This window comes from Carassius gibelio, chromosome B14, assembly GCF_023724105.1.
Source record: "Carassius gibelio isolate Cgi1373 ecotype wild population from Czech Republic chromosome B14, carGib1.2-hapl.c, whole genome shotgun sequence".
Lineage (NCBI taxonomy): Eukaryota > Metazoa > Chordata > Actinopteri > Cypriniformes > Cyprinidae > Carassius > Carassius gibelio.
This window is the reverse complement of record NC_068409.1, coordinates 22,751,876-22,769,952: the sequence shown is the minus strand read 5'-3', so window position 1 is coordinate 22,769,952 and position 18,077 is coordinate 22,751,876. Positions and strand designations below refer to the sequence as shown.

The 18,077-nt window shown below is 36.6% G+C and overlaps 3 protein-coding genes, 1 long non-coding RNA gene and 1 pseudogene across 8 annotated transcripts; 3 read left to right on the top strand and 2 right to left on the bottom strand.

Moving 5' to 3' along the window:
- The first annotated feature begins 794 nt into the window (after positions 1–794).
- On the top strand, positions 795–8,015 carry tmem255a (transmembrane protein 255A). 4 transcript variants are annotated; one of them, XM_052575339.1, is made up of 10 exons: positions 795–1,120; positions 1,674–1,816; positions 2,318–2,380; positions 4,211–4,300; positions 4,399–4,464; positions 4,576–4,664; positions 4,888–4,959; positions 5,359–5,521; positions 5,607–5,750; positions 6,675–8,015. In XM_052575339.1, exons 1-10 carry the CDS (start codon positions 1,066–1,068, stop codon positions 6,816–6,818), a joined length of 1,029 nt encoding a protein of 342 aa, XP_052431299.1. In that variant the 5' UTR covers positions 795–1,065; the 3' UTR covers positions 6,819–8,015. The 4 variants fall into 4 exon arrangements, with proteins under 4 accessions (XP_052431299.1, XP_052431298.1, XP_052431300.1 ...); XM_052575338.1 differs by lacking the exon at positions 795–1,120 and having other exon boundaries at positions 1,127–1,816; XM_052575340.1 differs by lacking the exons at positions 795–1,120; positions 2,318–2,380 and having other exon boundaries at positions 1,127–1,816.
- A 458-nt stretch (positions 8,016–8,473) lies between these two features.
- Positions 8,474–12,283, bottom strand: zbtb33 (zinc finger and BTB domain containing 33). Of its 2 annotated transcripts, none has more exons than XM_052575326.1 (2): positions 12,120–12,283; positions 8,474–11,460 (listed from the first exon to the last, which is right to left on the bottom strand). In XM_052575326.1, exon 2 carries the CDS (start codon positions 11,456–11,458, stop codon positions 9,563–9,565), a length of 1,896 nt encoding a protein of 631 aa, XP_052431286.1. In that variant the 5' UTR covers positions 11,459–11,460; positions 12,120–12,283; the 3' UTR covers positions 8,474–9,562. The 2 variants fall into 2 exon arrangements, with proteins under 2 accessions (XP_052431286.1, XP_052431285.1); XM_052575325.1 differs by lacking the exon at positions 12,120–12,283 and adding an exon at positions 11,637–12,025.
- Positions 11,380–14,961, top strand: LOC127971980 (uncharacterized). Its single transcript, XR_008156981.1, has 3 exons — positions 11,380–11,474; positions 14,697–14,761; positions 14,876–14,961. It is a non-coding gene; the product is annotated as an uncharacterized LOC127971980 (long non-coding RNA).
- Positions 14,962–15,281: 320 nt separating this feature from the next.
- Positions 15,282–16,250, top strand: LOC127971294 (NKAP-like protein; annotated as a pseudogene).
- A 479-nt stretch (positions 16,251–16,729) lies between these two features.
- LOC127971979 (NADH dehydrogenase [ubiquinone] 1 alpha subcomplex subunit 1) lies at positions 16,730–17,601 on the bottom strand. Its single transcript, XM_052575342.1, has 3 exons — positions 17,351–17,601; positions 16,913–17,002; positions 16,730–16,819 (listed from the first exon to the last, which is right to left on the bottom strand). The coding sequence occupies exons 1-3, from the start codon at positions 17,450–17,452 to the stop codon at positions 16,799–16,801; spliced, it is 213 nt and encodes a 70-aa protein (XP_052431302.1). The 5' UTR covers positions 17,453–17,601; the 3' UTR covers positions 16,730–16,798.
- Positions 17,602–18,077: the final 476 nt, after the last annotated feature.

Below are 18,077 nucleotides of genomic sequence, written 5' to 3'. Positions count from 1 at the left end.
GTGTGTGTGTGAGAGAGAGAGAGAGACTAAGAAAGAAATACTTCAATATAAACAATGCTATAGGGTGTCCTATAAAAATGAGGAGCATGGTGTATGTCAGTTACATCTCGAGCTGCACGAGCGAAAAATAAAATAAATAAAAAATGCAAGTAAAAAAAGGGAACTTTTTTAAACTCAGAAATTTCATTTTTATTTAAAAACCTTTTGTGTAAATTTACCAACTAACCTGATGATGGCGCACTTTCATTACTTTAATATTGTAGGCTATACTTTAAAGTTCGAGGCTCTTTAAATAGCGATTTTTGTAGAAAAATTACACAAAAGTATTATTTTATAGATTACATAAAATTTTCATTTTTTCTTGTTAACCAACCAAATTGTTAGTTTGCTTTGTTTAGATATTCCCAGACTAATTTCTATGTGAATTGTAGCAGGTGACGTTTCTCTTATAAAACGTAGCGAATATATGTAGAATTGTTTGGAAATTAGCTGTGCAGTCCAGCAACTGCATACAAGAACCTGTATGGTTTTAGTCGTTCTTTGGAATTCTATTCTAATCTCTAAATGACTTTAGTTTTTGTGAACTGAATCACGGCTGCAAACTGATTGGAAGGAGGCAAGTAATAAACAGCGATTTGTCCCTACACATAACTTCACTTGAACATTTAAAGCGTTTAACATGCATTCAGGGACAACCTCTGAATCTATTTTTGAACAGGTTTCTTCTGAAACGAACTGCTCGAAAGAACCGAATCGCAATGATTCACTCTTCCAATCCTGACCAACTCGAACAGCGAGCGGTTCTGCCTTGCGCATGCGCAGTGCTGTGCTCCGTGCGGCGTTCCGCTGAAGGGATGAGGGCAGTGGATTCATGAACAACAGACCCAGATGCTGATGAGAGAAGCGCGGCTACACGGGGGACGCACGGTGTCAGAGAATGCCACCGCAGGAAAAGAGTTTCCACCCATTGGCTCTGAGGAAACGCATCTTTGTCTCATTGACTAGGTTCTTTGTTTTTGACTTGAAGTCATAACTGCAGTTAATGCTGCATATCCTGACGTTACAATGCCAGCGGGGCTAAATGCGCAAGGCAGCGGTATACCAATCTCAGATGCGACGGGTAAGTACAAGGTCAACGGCATTCACTGCGTCCGCAGACCATTACGGTCAAACTAAGGACAAATTGCGCTTGTTTTTACATTTAAACTCGATTAGCAATGTTTATTCATCCTAATTATTAGAATATATATTAGCACGAGAGAGAAATAAGTGACGCGTATAAATATAATAAATAAATAAGCGTCCCGTAACCTGCATTCCTCCATGTTCCGGATGTCCCCAATGAATGTCGATGTAGCACTGTTTGATTTTGTTAATAAAAAATACATAACCGTAAGTGAAATTTTGTTTTCATGCGGTTAAAATAGTTTAAATATGTTTTGTTTGATGATAGAAAACCCATCATATTACATCACCTACATCTTTTTGGGTTGTGGCTGTGCCTTTGCAGTTGTAGATATAGACACACAAAAGGTCAAATACACTGGTTATTTTGCTTTGCTTTGCTTCACCCCAAAACGAATCTGCCTAAAATGTAGGAAGGAGTAGCCAAATGCTCCGCAAGGTAAGGGGTGTTGTGCCATGGCTTCTTCCTACTCCATTGTCTTTTCCAGGATCATTTAAGAGGAGGAAAAGAAAGTCCATCATAGTAACAGTGATGCTCCTAATTGTCTCCATACTCATCCTGGTCTTTGGTCTGGCCGCTACTACCAGGACACAAAACATCACTGTCGGTGGCTACTATCCAGGAGTCATTGTAAGTATGCTACTAATGTTCATAGTCTTGCTCTATTAATGGGTTTGTGATGTAAAGTTATGCAGGAAAGGAAATTCCTCATGTTTAATTATTTTCCGCCATAATGGTGACCAGTGGCCATTACCTCATTACTGTAAGGTTGAACTGAGTCAACTCATCCATTTATTATTCAACAGCCACTCTAGGAGAAAACATACAAGCTTTATTATTAACAGTCCAGAACGGTTTGTACAAGTAACAGGTGTTTTTCTAGTATTCTGCAGGGACTGACTGTTTTGAAATACTATATGGTGGGGACATGGCCAGATTTCATATATAGCTCTCAACTAGGATGTTGACAACACCATAAATTAAGCTATGCTGCTTGTAGAAAGACAAAAGTATTTGTGGGAGATTGTATGTGGGATCTTAATGAAGTGAGGTCATCTACTTTGAAATAGGTTGATATTTTAGATAGAGTTGCAACTCTCATGACTGAGTTTCACCCTGTGATATTTTCAGCTCGGCTTCGGGTCCTTTCTGGGAATCATTGGTGCTCATTTGATAGAGAATAAGAGGCAGATGGTAAGGAATCTTTCATTACATTGCTCATATCGAATTCTGTGCTTGTGCAGTCCATCATCCAATTTCTAACCAAATACTTGCACAAACAAAAAAAATTTTAAGATTCAGCTGCTTGTTTTTAGTCATGTCATGATGGCAGAAATGGCTAACAGGTTTGAGCTTGAATAGCAGGGCGTGTTGCAAGCCCTGTGGTGAGATGTACCCAGAAATAGCTCAGTGTAAGGGGAGCGGGTTGGATGTCCAGGCAGGAATGTTCAGAAGCCATTGCAGTGCAGAGGGAATAGGAGGTGCCACAATCCAAATAAAGAGTACACTAGGACGGCATGGCTGGCCAAATCATAGACACACAGGGACACACTTACTATTGGGAGAGTGCAGGATACACACTCCATCCTTGTAGTCGAAGTGGTTAGAGCATGTAGACTGGTGTCTGTAAGTCTGAGATTCTGGAAATAAGTAATGTTTAGTTTTTGAACAATGTAAAACAAGGACCGAAGTGTTATGATGCTTTTGCACTATTTCTGGGTCCCTAATCAAATAAGCAGATTTGTAGAATTGAGCATGTCAAATCCTTTTGTACAGATGGTCAGATGTTCTTGTTTCCATGAAGCACACGATGCTCTTTGGAAACTTTTCAAATTATGCTGGAGAACATGATCATCAGGTTTCACTCAGTTCATGCAGCTTCAGCGCTGCTGTCATTAAAACTAAATGAAGACAAAACAAATATTGAGGCATTCTGATATGTATGATAATTTTTAAAATCCTTATCTCTCCTTTCACTGATAACATAAGTTGTATACATTAAATATAAGTATTATACGTGATAATTTTATTCATAATATACATATATTTGAATATACTAAATCATGTAAAATATACTTAAAGCATTATTATGTATTTAAATATTATATACACCACTATTCAAAAATTTGGGGTCAGGAAGATGTATTTGAAATACGTATTTTATGCTCACCAAGCATGTGTTTTTTGACCAAAAATACAGTAATTTTGTATTATTAAAATTATTATTAAAATTTAAAATTAAAATTTTCAGCATCATTACTCCAGTCTTTACTGTCACATGGTCTTTCAAAAATAATTCTAATATGATGATTTTCTGCTTATTATTATCTTTCAAATAGTGCTTTGTGCTGTTTAAAGTTGCAAAACTGTAATTATTTTTTTTCCCGAATCCTTTTGTAACATTATAAATGTCTTTACTTTTTTTTTTTTGAAATTTAATGCATCTTTGCTGAATAACAGTATATTAATTTCTTTCAAAAGATATCTTTAGCCCCAAACTTTGGAGCAGTAGGATATTAATATATTTTATTATTTATAATAAAAAATTAATATACCGTACATAACATATAATTATAATTTTTTTTAATTAGAAAAATGGCAAATAGACGCATTTTCACTGATCTCAAACTTTTTTCTAGAAAAGAATGAACTGTTTTAAGACATGCATTAATTTAGATTAGATACACCATATCAAAAATAACACGAAACAGTATTATTTATAAATCAGATTTGGGCAGGTAAATGTTTTACATATTCTTGATTTTACAATGCCACAAGACCGAATGGAGTGACTGGTATCTAAATGACTGGTTGTGAAAAGGCATGGAAATCGGCAAAGTTAAGTGGCAATAAGGCAGAATCCATTCAGTCCAAATTATCTCCGTATCCCATAATAGACACATCTACAAGATCTTAGACAAACCACTTCAATCTGATTCTGTAAGTAATCGTACATAGTAACAGTGCCCAGGTGTGAATGCAGGTGCCTCAGATGAATAGGCTGACACTTCAGTTCTCTTACAGCTGGTGGCCTCCATTGTCTTCATCAGCTTTGGTGTGGTGGCGGCCTTCTGTTGTGCTATAGTGGATGGCGTTTTTGCTGCAAGACATATAGTAAGTGCTTCCACACCATGTTTCTATAAAATGCTGTTCTTCAGAAAATCATCACAGTTAAATCTGTGTAACTGCATACTGCTGTTGTTGTTTCAAAGGACCTCAGACCTCTATATGCTGGCCGATGTGAATATTACTCCAGCGGGAACGCGTTTGATATAGATGTGAGTCGTCAGCCTGAGAGAAGCGCTCTTGCCAAATTACAAGCCTCTGAATTTAAGGGGTTTGTTATTAGTATATTCAATTGCCATTTAGAAAGCACATCTGTCTTTCAGGTTCACTGTCAAACCGCATCTCGCATCTCCTGTAACCTGCGTGTGAAGAGCAACACCTGCTACTGCTGTGAACTTTACAACTGTGGCAAGTATGTGTGTGTGAGCGAGTCTCATTTGGATACATCCCTCTGCTAACCGGCAATCTGAAAAAAAATAAATGAAAATAAAAATAAAAATAAATTAAAAACCAATTACAACAATGCTATCTTCGTTTTACCTTGGTTCTGGTTTATATTTGCTTGTATGGTGTCTGCTTCTATCCCTGAAATTCAGCTCTGTTCGAGAGAACGTTTGTGTTTATTTATGTTTCAGAGAGCATCCTCTTATGGGACTTCAGAATAAAGAGGTTTTGAAAAAATTTAGGAAATCATCCATGATTTGGAAGTAGGTCTTTCCACTTTTAGCCCCTCAATGACATTGACAGCCCATTATTTGTTGTTGTTAAAATCTTGATGGTGGCCACATACAGTCGCTGTACTTAATGTACAGTGTGTTCTCTGGTTCCTGTTTCATAGGTGAGGAAAGACAGCGTTAATTTAGATTAAAAGTAAAGGGTCTTTAATGACAGTGAGCTTAAATACTGAGACTGGATATATTTATCCATTTCATGCTCTTCTTAAGAGTGATGTGCACTGGTATGCAGATTGTTTTGTTCTTTTCTTTTGCATGAATTGCTGTTCTGTCATGCTTCACCTCTTTTGTTGCTCAGCCTGTCACCTATATGTGTTGTATTTTTTTTAATGAGCCTCTCACGATAATACATTTCTGTCCTCGCCATCTCAGTCGAGTGGAACTGCGAGGAGGGTACCACGAGTACACAGAGGTGCGGAGCTGCCAGGACGTTGTGCATCTTTACCACCTGCTGTGGTCTGCTACTATCCTCAACACTGTTGCTCTGTTTCTGGGCATCATCACTGCCGCAGTGCTGGGGGGATTCAAGGACATGGTGAGATTAAAATGCAGTGCAGCCTATAGGTGAATTTTTTTATGATTTCTGAGATCCTGTGACATTCATCTGTCTCTTTATAAAGATGCCTACAGCAGCACCAGATTCCTGTGAGCCAGAACCTCTCCCTATTCCTCCGGCCCCAGAAACTCCTGGACCCACAGCATCCAACAACTCTTTTTACAACACTGACCCTTGCTTACCTCCATACACTGCCTATGACCTTCAGGTAATCGCATTCACTTTGAGCTGTCAGCCCACTTTGTGTTGCATGCTTCAGTGGGCATTTATAAGACACTCTAGCAAATCCTATAGACTTTTTCTAGAATGCTTGTTGGATGAGATGAAAATGCTATATATATATATATATATATATATAATAAAATACAATATAATACATAAACGTGTTATTTAATAATATATGAAATGTACATACAGAATTGTTATTATTACTACACTATAATATAGTAATCTAATGTTTATATTGTATATTATTTTTAAATTATGCCTGTCAGTTAACATGAACTTAATGCAATCAAGTTGTTTTTAAAAATGTATTCAAATATACAATAAGCATAAAAAGATCACCCCCTGGTATAAAACATGCGATATTTAATTTATTGAGAGCAGTGGTACCATCACTGATATCATTTTATAGTTTTTGTTAGTATTTTGAATTTGTCTATTTATAATAAAAATAGAATATAATAAGCAATAAGCACATAAAGATCATTATTATGCCTGTCAATTTATGTAAAGTTTGTGCAAACCATTATTTAAAAAAATTTATTCAAACAATAAGCACAATAAGATCATCCCTGGTACAAAAAAATATAGATATTTAATTGATCAAGAACGGTGTTACTTCACTAACATTGATATCCTTTTATAATTATAATATTTTATTTTTTATATTTTTAAAGCACTGATATTGTGTTTTTTAAAATATGTATATAATATTTATTTTGTAGTTTTAGTTTATTTTGTTTTGTTTACTTTAGTAGCTAAAACTAAAGGAAAATGACTAATGTTGCCTTGTAAGTTTAATAAGTTAAAAGTAAAAAATAGTAATCCTGATTTAGAGCTTTAGAGCTTATACTTTGTATAATATGTTTTGAAGGTGTATGATATGTGTGCTAATGTGATTTTACAGGGTGCCAGCATGTTTCCTCACTCTTCAGTCCTGTCTGATGACTCGCAGTCTGGAGCCAGTCATATGTGGCCAAATATGATCCCGCCTCGTTATTCTCCTCCTCATCATCAACCTGATGAGAAGCCCCCACCATATAGCCCCTAAGGGACCAGTCTAAGGAAGACATTTTCCTGGCAAGAGAGAACTGGCATTGGGCATCTTTGGATATTGGATCATCATTGAACAATAATTGTTCTGGATGAACGACTTTCAGAGGAGGAGGTTCACCTGTGCAGTGGGTTAAGTAAAGAGAGACTACAGCATTAACCACGCTCATTCATCACCATTCAGCATATGAAATATGCCACATTAAACCTTGAAAGGATTCGCTCAAGTCAAACCCAGTGTGTCAAATATTCAGATGATGTAGCCTCGAACCAAGAGGACTATACCTGATAACAACTAGCCTGAATATGAGATCAAGACTGTTCACAGATAAGCCTTAAAATGTGTGTCCGCTTCCAGTAGGCTCCACCTGGCTCGCCTCTTCTTCCGGTTATAGGTAACGTCTATGGGTCGCCTACTTGAGTTTCCTTTGCATAACTCCATAATATGAACATTTCCCTTCCAGAGTGGCACAAAGTGTTTCGCATCGCCTCTGCTCTCTCGGCATGAGGATGAGTCTCTAATCTTATCTAGTAATTAATTTGCACTTTACTGTCTTCAGTATTGACTGTATTCACACAGTTCTAGATAATTACTCAAGTTATTTTTAACTGTTTCAGGCAGCTAGATTGCAAAGAATTGTACATATATTTAGGCTGAATCTTATTTTTGTCCTCAGTGCTTCATTAGTATCTAAGATCCAACCTGTAATATGTGGTGTTTCTTCTGCTTTACATCAAGCACACAGTCATGTCACAAATTCGATTAACCTTTTGTGGAAAAAATATCCTTTGCTTGATTCATGCAAAGTAATAAGCTCTTACATAGTGATATGAAGAATGAGAGGGCTTTCAAAACTTGTATATTTTTTCACATTTGTCCGCTGTTCTGTGTTGCCGACAGGACTTACCTATCTAAAAAAAAGGAGGCTTAGCTTTATAAATAACCATCATATTAACCTACATTGTTCACTATGTAATAATAAGAATTTCCCTCCACAGTGCAAATATATCAGTGTGTGCAATGTTGTATATGTTGTACATATACCGAACAATCAAACTGCCTTCTCGTAACACAACAGAATCGAGTCTTAAGACTAAGTGTTCTCCTTTTTGTCCGTTTGTGTGTTCACTGTGAATGTCATGTCTATACACTGTACTTCATGTGCTTGATTTATATAAAGAACACTGTCCTTTACTGCTGTGAGTAGAGATATTACTTCAAATTCAATTATTTTATTACTTCCTATTTGACATTTGGGGGCAGTCACATTCTATAAAGAAAACTCGTAAAGTGGATCTTTGTCTTGTTTGTTCACTTTTGACCACATTCATGTAGCATGTTTACATTTGATGTTAAAAAATTAAAATAAAAAGACTGATAGTTCAGCTTAGTATTGAATATAAGTTGTATAGCAGGAATAAACATTTTGCTTCATTTATCACACTGCATTTCCAAACATGTCCATTGGCACTTGACCATTGAATCCATTTTAACCCTCATCCACTTATATTTATGAATCAGTGCATTATAATATGTACATCGACAAGATCCACTCTACAACAGAGCCAGGAATGTTTATATTGACTCGTGGTTATCAAACTGAAAAATACTAATCACTTTCATCATGCTGCTGGAAATAAAAGAAATACATGTGCACTTTCTTCAAAGTTTTATTTCATTCTATATCACACTAAGACCTGATAATAAATAGGTTCCAAAAGGGAAGAAAGTGTTAAAATGAAGGTCTTCAGTACTATCATGTACATTGTTATGGTGTTAAAGCACTAGTTCTGACTGAAGGAATCTTGTTGTATTCACAGATTCTTCTCTCAGTCCACAAAGCTAAAATAACTGCTAAAACTATGCTGAAAAAATAATTTTTAAAAACGACATGTACAAAATATTCAACCGTAAAGTAGAGGTCATGTATTACCAACATGACCCTTTGATTACCCTGAACAATTCAGTATCTTGTTTCTCTAGACATGAGTGGAGGAGGCATGAATATCTCTCTTCAGGTCTTGAGTACTGTCTGGGGAAATATATCAGGATATATGGCCAGCATATAAATAAACAAAACAATAATTACTGGACAGAGGACATTACAAATTTCACATATTTACTCCATCCTTCTTAAAAAACTGCTGACAATCAAAAATGATAAATACAAACATTCAAACTGTTTCTTACCGCAGGACCGAAACCTGCCCTTAACACTGAACTATCTAGTGCCAAACGATCATTAATAACTACCATAAGAAGCTGACTGACAAACGAAACTTTGAAAACGAAAGGCATGATTTTGGACTTTTGGAAAAGCAATTACACATCAAAATTACATAATTGTAAAAATAACTGTAACAAACTGTTCTTGATCCCTACTAATTACATACGACATGGAATGTCCGGGAATACAAATGGGAAAAGAAAATATTAAAAGTCAACTCGACACAGATCTAATGTAGCTGTACATAAAATATGTTTTGTCTACTTAGTCATATTATCTGACGCAGCATGATTACGATTCAATAATGGATTGTGAAACTGAACTGTAGACCAACACTAAGTAATACATTGTCTAAATATACATTAAAGCACCTTAAAACAACTTTCATGAGTTGATGGATACTGAAGTTGAGTTTTCATTCAAATGGTCCAAAGAACCACGACCACTCGCCTCTCAAATTAAAAGCACATACAGAGGAACAAGGCACCTGAGCCAGAGCTGTGCAAAAGCATGCTCAGTACGTCTCTGGTATAACAAACTCAAATTCATTCCTGGTTTCTGCATTTATTTGGTCGATAGACCGTGGAGGTGGAGCCACCGGCCTGTTTTGTGCTTCGGATTCTACAAAGATGTCGTCCCAGGTCAGTGCTTTGTTTTGGCTAGCTGGAAGTGGCTGGTTGGTAAAGTGCTCTTTGTCAGGGTTTACATGTTGGATAGTCCCATCTTCACCGATCACCGGAATCCCTCCCGGCTCTTCAGACACGAAAGAATATGGTTTGAACTGCAACGTTTTACAAGGCAGCAGCCGATACAAGTTGTTGCACGAGTCGTCTTTCTCTTTCCTTCCCGACGGGTCTTGGTTGTGCATCTGCTTGCAGTGGGTGGACAAAATCTGATAATTGAGAAAGGTTTCATTGCAGAGTAAACACTGGTACCGTCTTTCGCCCGTGTGAGTGATTTCATGTTTGGTTCTGTACTCGGCCAGGGCAAAAACCTTGCTGCAGTAATGGCACGGATACTTCCGTTCCCATGAGTGAGTGTTAAAGTGCCGCCTGAGGCTCGTCAGGCACACATATGGACGCTTGCACACGATGCACACGTAAAAGGTCTTTCCATCCATGATAAGTTCGTAGTGATCCTCCTGATCCAGCTTTGATTTTTTCTTTCCTCGAGGCGAGTGATCACTCACACTGGGAACACCGTGTGGGGTTTGAGATTTCCTACCAGGAGCCGATCCCTCTACAGGATCCTCTTTTTCTGGAACAATGTCGTAGGTGTTTTCGCCGATGTTAGCGTACACTTTACAACCCGGCGACAGCGAATCGATTTCCGAAGCTTTGTCTAAAGTTATCGTCTTTTTCTCCAACACCACCGGGACTATGTTCATTGCTGGTACTGGTCCATTATTGGTGCTATATGTCAGCCTTACATCCGACAGTCTAATTTTTCCAGGATGATCAGGGGAGTGCTCTAGAAGAACCTTTTTCTTTTGGACTCCGAGCACTTCGTTGTTGTCTAGAGGCAGCGAGGTGCTGTTAGCATCTGAAGGAAGGCTGTTCACACCAGCTGGGGTGGTGGGCTCGCTGTTTGAGCTCGTTCTTACAGGTGAAGTGAGATCACTGCTACTGGATTCTGGATTTGAGAGGATCACAACATCGGGCAGGGGCTCAAAGTTATTTTGGAGTGATGTATTTCTATCAGAAGATAGCTCTTTTCTCTTTTGGGCTGTTGAATCATTAGAGGCGATTTCTTCCTCGTTTGTCATTTTTTGTTTTTTAGCTTCTGGCCCTCCTTCTTTATCAATAATGTTTGATATCTTGGTCTTTTGAGCTTGAGGGGCCTCTGTTTTTGAGACGAAAAGAACATCATCGCTGTCTGAGTCCACTTCCTTTTCCGTGTTAGGGTACGCCATGTTGAACTCTTCAGCAGACAGTGAGAATGTCTCAGTAATGATCGGCATATTCTCACCTCCGGTGTCATTCTTCTCAGAGGAATGGATGCTGTTGTTCTCACTTTCTTTGGAAAGGCCCGGTAATCCTTTGACTTGGGCAAGCGGCGTTCCTAAACTGGCTATGAATGTCACTCCCAAAGCCTGACCGGCGCTGATGAGGTCCTCGAGTCTGTCTGAGCGAACTCTGTAGATTTTAGATGTGTATATGTAATTCAAGATCACATCGAATATGTCTGCCTTGATGAAGTTCAGCTCTATAACTTGTCCAGCAACTGCGAAAAGTTGACGGAAATAGGTACTCGAGGCAGACAGCACACATTTGTGCGCCTTAAACTTGCGGTCTTGCACGATTATGGTGACATCACAGAATAAACCGCTGTGTCGCTCATCATTGATGGACTTCAACAGTGATGCTGGGTACTGAGTGTCTGCTGCAGATATTAGCTTTAGTTTCGACATGCCTGTGGATAAAAGGGTAAAATATGGTTTAATGTTCTTTAACAGTTTGAACAGATAAGAATTAAGAAGAAATCTATTAGAAAACGGGTTAAAATGTTATTTAAAACAAAACAAAAAATCATATAGAATGCTTTGTACATTTTACTTTCAGTTATGTATGAAATGTACTCTCACATACACATTTAAGATTTCTATGAATAACAAATCACATTTTTTACGTCATATTTTTCTCTCAAGTCGGTCTAAACATTACTTAAAAGTTGAATACAAAGTAATTTATAAATTCAAAGCAACCAAATGTGGACATCGCAGGAACGCTAACGTTAGCTAGCTAATTGTACAGCAACAAAAGCCAACCATATAACGTTAGACATATGCGTCTTTAAAAGTGACACAGAAAAACGAATGCCTTTGACTAGTTTGACGTGCTATTCCGGTGAGCCCACAGCTTTTTAATGTTAGCACTCATGACCGGTAGGACCCCGCTGCGGTCAGAGTGAAAACAAAAACAAACGGCTAAATTCAACTCTCCTTCCTGGTTTGGCGGCAGCGCGCGGCCTATCTGACTCTATGATGCACAGCAACGTGTATGGGGTCAAAGAAGATGAATTTAAGTTTTAATCTCCCACATTCTCGGAAATTAATTGCCAAAATGATATACCTGCAGAGCGACCCGTTAAAATCCACGCTTCCCTTTGCTGAGGAACAATAATGACAGCGATAACGTGGGTCGGTTGCCGTGGACAACACAACGGAGCTCGAGTTCCTTGTCTGAGATGAACGAGTCTGGCGCTCGCGCCTCCGCCAGCCGACCGGAGTCACGCACAACAGTCTGCCTCGACAGACGTGTGATGAATGTCAATGAGACTGGAAGAATTTTACTTGTATTTGTACACATATGAATAGGTGTATAGTAGTTAACAAATCCATAATGCAATAATACAGATAATTATTTTAAGTAGCCAACAAATTGGGGCAAATTACATTCATTTGAAAAGCATTAGAAGTTTTACATTGTTGTTTCAGGTGTATTTTTTCCTCATAAAGGTTTTTTTTGTTAATCAGTAGGCTAAAATATAAGTAGCTTTTAATGGTAGTCTAATTTTACTAATAAAATAACTAAAGATATATATAGTTTCAGTTAAATTAATATTATTAATATGTAGAAAAGGAAAACTGAAAATTACAAAGTGATTTATTGGAATGACAAGACTTGTCATATACATGACTGTATAACATTTTTATTACAGTGTTATTAGTCTCATATATACATCTCAGTAACTATAATATGTTTTCACAAGTCCAAATTACCAAAATGTGTATTCTCTCTACCAGAGTTTCAAACATTTTTGTGAATCCTGTATTCAATCACAATTATACATTAAATATACACAGAGCTGGGTAGATTACTTGAAAACTGTAATCTGTTACTGATTCCAAATTACATGACAAAAATGTGGTTTGCAATGTAATCCATTACATTATACACTTTAGGTAATATACTTTATATAAAAAATACTACTTTTTGAATAGTTTTAGATTACTTTTGACCTAACTTGTTTATCATATTGATTTAACTAGGATAATATTGTATCGTATTGATTTAAAAAAACTGAAGAAAAAGAAAATATATTACATTTTGTGTTAGTAACATAATAAAGTGCACTTAAATTAACTAAGTACTACATTACCGTATGTCAAGGTTTCCTAAGCTCAGGCTCTTGAAGGAACTGCAAAGGGTTCGAGAGTTTAATGAAAAGCTAATTATTAAATTATTAAAATGTCAAATTAAAATAACAACAATCAAAATAAATTTATTAAACATATATATATTGCATTATGTAAATAAGAAATTAACATGAATTTGTGCATTTGAATGTGTTTGAAAGACATAAGCCTTCCAAAGACACAAAAATACGTTTAAATAACCCACTGATTGTTAATGCAAATAAAAATAAATGTGTTCATCAGTAGTTGATGCAATGTTGAAATGTTGAGAAAAAACTTTTAAAATTAAAATGATTTTTGTAAATCCAGTAGTCAAATGCTGTGTGGCCTCTTAATATTCTATGTAATTAAAGCCACCTGATCAGTGACTGGTCTTTGTGTGAATGTCCACAAAACAGAAGGACTTTCTGAATTGATATAAGTGGTATATAATATTTTAGAAAGGAACAAAAGAAGAAAAATAGGAATTAAGGAGAATAAATAAATAAGTAAAAAAAAAAAATGCTATTGTGTGATTATGTAATCCTGTAATCAATAGAATAGTTTAAAATGTAATTTAATCTAATTAAAAGAACTTAATTTTAATTACGCTTCTTAATCTGGTTACATGTAATCAGTTACTATCCAGCACTGTATGTACATTAAATATACATTCAGACACTTTTATAACACCTAGCAATGTTTTCATCGTGTCATATAGCATATTAGATAACCCAGATATGCTTATCATAGTGTAACATAAGAGGAGTCGTGACAACAAAGTGGGAATCCAGGTGCAAGCTTTGATTTAGAGAGCATAGTAGAAAAAGGCAGGGTTAACACATCAGCAACAACAACAGCAGAGACAAGTAAAAAGAGTAATCCAGATAAACAAGCAAAGGTCAGGGTAGGCAGGAAAATATCAAAAACAAGGAAATAGTCTAAGATCAAAACATGGAAACAAGGAAGGCAAGACAACAGGAGGCTACACATTCAATCACCAGCAAAGTCAGAGATTGTGTGTGGTACTTTTAAAGTCCTTCTAATGTGAGACAGCTATGAACTGATGATGAGATCTTATCAAAGACAAGCAATTGCAATTGATGACCTGTCCAAAGGATTATGGGAAATGGAGTATAGGGGAGTGCAACAGTCTGTGTAGTGTGAGAGTCTATGTGGTGGATAATGACCTCTGGTGGTAAACAAACGGAAGTTTGTAGACCGGATTTATCACTAGAGTAATGCTGCTGAAAAACCATCTTTGCACCACAGGAATGAATTACATTTGAAAATATATTTGAAATGGACATTTTAAAGTGCGATAATTTTACAACATTGCTGTTTTAACTGTGAATATATATTACTACATCATATTTTTTAATTTTGAATTAAAAAATAATTGTTTCTGAGTGATAAAAAACAATTTAACTGTACTTGTGAAGTGACAATAGCTTAAATTGAGTTGATACTCTGAAACATTCTGTGTACAGTAATGTATTCATCATATACTCTGTGCTCAATCTTGTAATAGCTCAGATGAACACACTCCTGTAGAAGAGGACGTGAAGAACAGCAGCTCCGATTCAAGTTCACAGGGTTAATGATTCCTTACCATCTCACTTACACACAGTGTGCTTTTTCACTACAGCATATTAACCAAATATGCAGCAGAAGTTGTTGAATAAATAATCCGGTATCTTGTCTACATAGAAAAAGAAGGAGAAGAAAATGAAATCAAAGAAGAGCAAGAACAGGAAGCACTCGGAAGACAGCAAGGCAGAAACTGATTCTGAAGGTTTGACATTTATTTTTGTTGGTTTGGCATTTATTTTTGTTCCAAAACACACATTATTTTTATATGTAAGATTATAGAAATAATGAGTTGGTTGTTTAGCAGAAGTGGTGAAAAAGAAGAAAAGAAGGAAGAAAAATAAAAAAGACTCTTGTTTTCATCTGTTGTGTATTGAATCGGCAAGGCTTGATTAGTTTCATACAATGGCATGATTTGTTCTTACAGGAAAAAGTCAAAGAAGAAGGAGAAGAAGAATCACAAGGACTCCATTAGCTCTAGCAGTGAACATTCAGAGGAAGAAGAATGGATGTCCCTTATGGAAGAATGGATGTCAATGAAATATCATGGGTGGAGAAAACTGGTGTTGGAGAAGATGTTGTTGGACCTGAAGCTCCTCTCACTCACCTGTCCCAAGATGATAAACCTTTAGAATGAGCAAATGATTCTTCCTCCACTGTTGCTTACTGAGAATGGTGGTTGTTTTCAAGTCATTTTTTGTTAGAGCTCTGTGCCTTGTCTTGTTTCCCATAGTTTTGGCCATGCTTTGCTGCAAGGAGAAGGTGCAGCCATGTCAGAGTTTGTCAAAGCAGGAAAGCGTATTCCAAGAAGAGGTGAAATCGGTTTGACTAGTGATGAGATTGCAGAGTTTGAGAAATGTGGCTATGTCATGAGTGGAAGCAGGTATGAAACATTTATACACACATACTACAGTTTGATATTTTACGGTCGTCTTTAAAAGAAAAAAACACTTCCACTTTCATCGAAACCAAGGATGCATTAAAAGTTAAGCTGTTGAAATTGTGCTATCATACACATTTTTATATGCTATCTTTATGTCCTCAGACATCGGTGTATGGAGGCTGTGTGTCTGAGAAAACCAGATCTACAGTGCTGATGAGAAGAGGACGCTTGCTTCCTTTAACCAAGAGGAAAGAAGAAAGAGGGAGAGCAAAATCCTTTCTAGCTTCAGGGAAATGGTGTACAGAAAAACTAAAGGCAAAGACGAGAAGTAGTCTGTCCTGCAGAATTATATTTTCATTTGGAATATCATTTTTTTTTCTTTTCAAAAGGAAAAAGACAACATAAAATGTGAATAAGGCTCAGATTTTACTTAATTTATTTTTGTTTGCTTGGGCATCCTCCTGTGCAGGACACAGTAAACTAAATTTGATATGTATGTATCTTTTCTTACAAACAAGAAATAAACTGATCAGTAGAACTCAAACCATTAACCGCTGAAATACAATTCATGTAATGTGTGTTGCATCTAAATAAAAATGGTTATGTGTTTCAGTCATGCTGGAAGGTTCATTAAAGAGGAGAATTGGCCTTTAAAGATAACCCTGCATTTAACCTTGTAAGGATAGCTAAATATAGTTTTAGTTTTTTTATGTACTTTGAATCTCTAGTTTTAGAAATTGCCAACAATAAGTTTTTCTTTTTAAGAATTCTTATTTTTATGTAGACTGGTGTAGTACGTAATGTGCATTACGTACAATGTATGTATGTGCATTGCTCGGTCTCTGTAAAAACTTTAATAAAATAAAAAATGCAGGGATTGAATGAGTGATCTGATAAAATGTTTTATGGTCAACTAAATTCTGGGATCAAAATTAAGCCCAATTACTATTAATTAAACCTCAGTTAACTGGGGAAAGGAATCGTTAACGTAATACAGTAAACTGTGCAAACAAATCATTCAAATGTATATTCACACCACGGTGAATCAATATAAACATATACACAAAAAAAGACAACAGCAAGCCAGTCCATAATTTAAAGATAACATTTTAATAGACGACTGGACAAAATGTACATTTCAATTGTTGCTTGATGGATCTTCATTTGATGTTTTCAAGTCCCTGTGAGATAAACAAAGAATATTAAAATGCCAGGGTTTTGCAAGCATATTGTCAGTACTGATACACATTTATAAAAGCTTACGCAAGTTTTACCTTGGCATGGTAGTGTGCACCAGTTCCAGACACTCTCTTGTCTCTCTCCATCAAATACCATTGATAGGGAACCCGTACAATCCTCTTTTCCTAAAGGCAAGAAGTAGTAACTCTTATATTAACTGCTGTAGACCAGTGCTTCCCAAACCTGTCCTGGAGGATCACATTTTGTATGTCTCCCTGATCAAACACACCCGATTTAGTTTTTGCAGTCTCTACTGGAATCAGGTGTGTTAGATAAGGGACACTTACAAAAGGAACATGGCCTTCAGGACAGGTTTTGGAAGCACTGCTGTAGACTTACCACACGACAGCAAACACAAACATCAGACAAATGTCAAGCTGAAACAAACGTTTATATATATATTGAAAGATAAAAAAAGTACATGCTCAATGATAAAGAGTAACAAAACATTGCTCATCATCATCGTAGCTCACCTTGCCACCGTTTGTGAACTTCTGGATTTGAGCAGTTGCGATGCCTGGAATCATCAGACAAACTGTCATAACGGCGAAACCGGGCAATATCTCATACCACATGATTCTGGTGAAATATGAGTGTACAAACACACAGAGAAATTATTGCAGATGACGAGAATTATTTTGTTCTTCAGAGAATCTTGCAAAATTGACGTCTACATGGGCCAAAATGTCTGCCCCTTTGACGGTCACAAAACAACTTCCGAGATGTGTATAATCCACTTCCGCTTCTGAAAACCTCCGCTGTAAAACTGTAGCGCCGCTTTGTGTCTCTTAGCGTAAGTCGTATACTACTAAAACTACTGAAGTATTAATATACCTTTGATCACTTTGTTAATAAGGTCATGTGTAGCATAAAATCACATTTGAATAATTTTTTAATGTTATCGACAAATGTTAAAAATAGTTAAGGAAGGCGCACAGCAATGTCTAGCCTGTCCACTCTTCCCGAAAGCGCAGTAAAAAGAGACAAGTATTACATTTATAGGAAGTGTTCGATTTGTTATGTAATATTGTGGGAGATATGCTGCTAGTGTGATTAAAAGTCACTTAATAGCATCGAAACAGAGTTTTCTTCCTAGTAAGAGTCCATTTGACAACGAAAAAAGTCGCAGAGTGGAAGAGTGGACACACCACGCTTTATTGAGAGACTCTTTACGCCATGAGCTGTAGCCAATCAGAGACG

Coding starts and splice junctions, on each gene's coding strand:
- tmem255a (XM_052575338.1), top strand. CDS start 1,613: ATGCTCCGCAAGGTAAGGGGTGTTGTGCCATGGCTTCTTCCTACTCCA. Junction 1,817..2,317: donor GCTACTATCCAGGAGTCATT/GTAAGTATGCTA, acceptor TGATATTTTCAG/CTCGGCTTCGGGTCCTTTCT. Junction 4,465..4,575: donor GGAACGCGTTTGATATAGAT/GTGAGTCGTCAG, acceptor TCTGTCTTTCAG/GTTCACTGTCAAACCGCATC.
- LOC127971979 (XM_052575342.1), bottom strand. CDS start 17,452: ATGTGGTATGAGATATTGCCCGGTTTCGCCGTTATGACAGTTTGTCTG. Junction 17,003..17,350: donor AGTTCACAAACGGTGGCAAG/GTGAGCTACGAT, acceptor TCTTGCCTTTAG/GAAAAGAGGATTGTACGGGT. Junction 16,820..16,912: donor GTGCACACTACCATGCCAAG/GTAAAACTTGCG, acceptor TTTATCTCACAG/GGACTTGAAAACATCAAATG.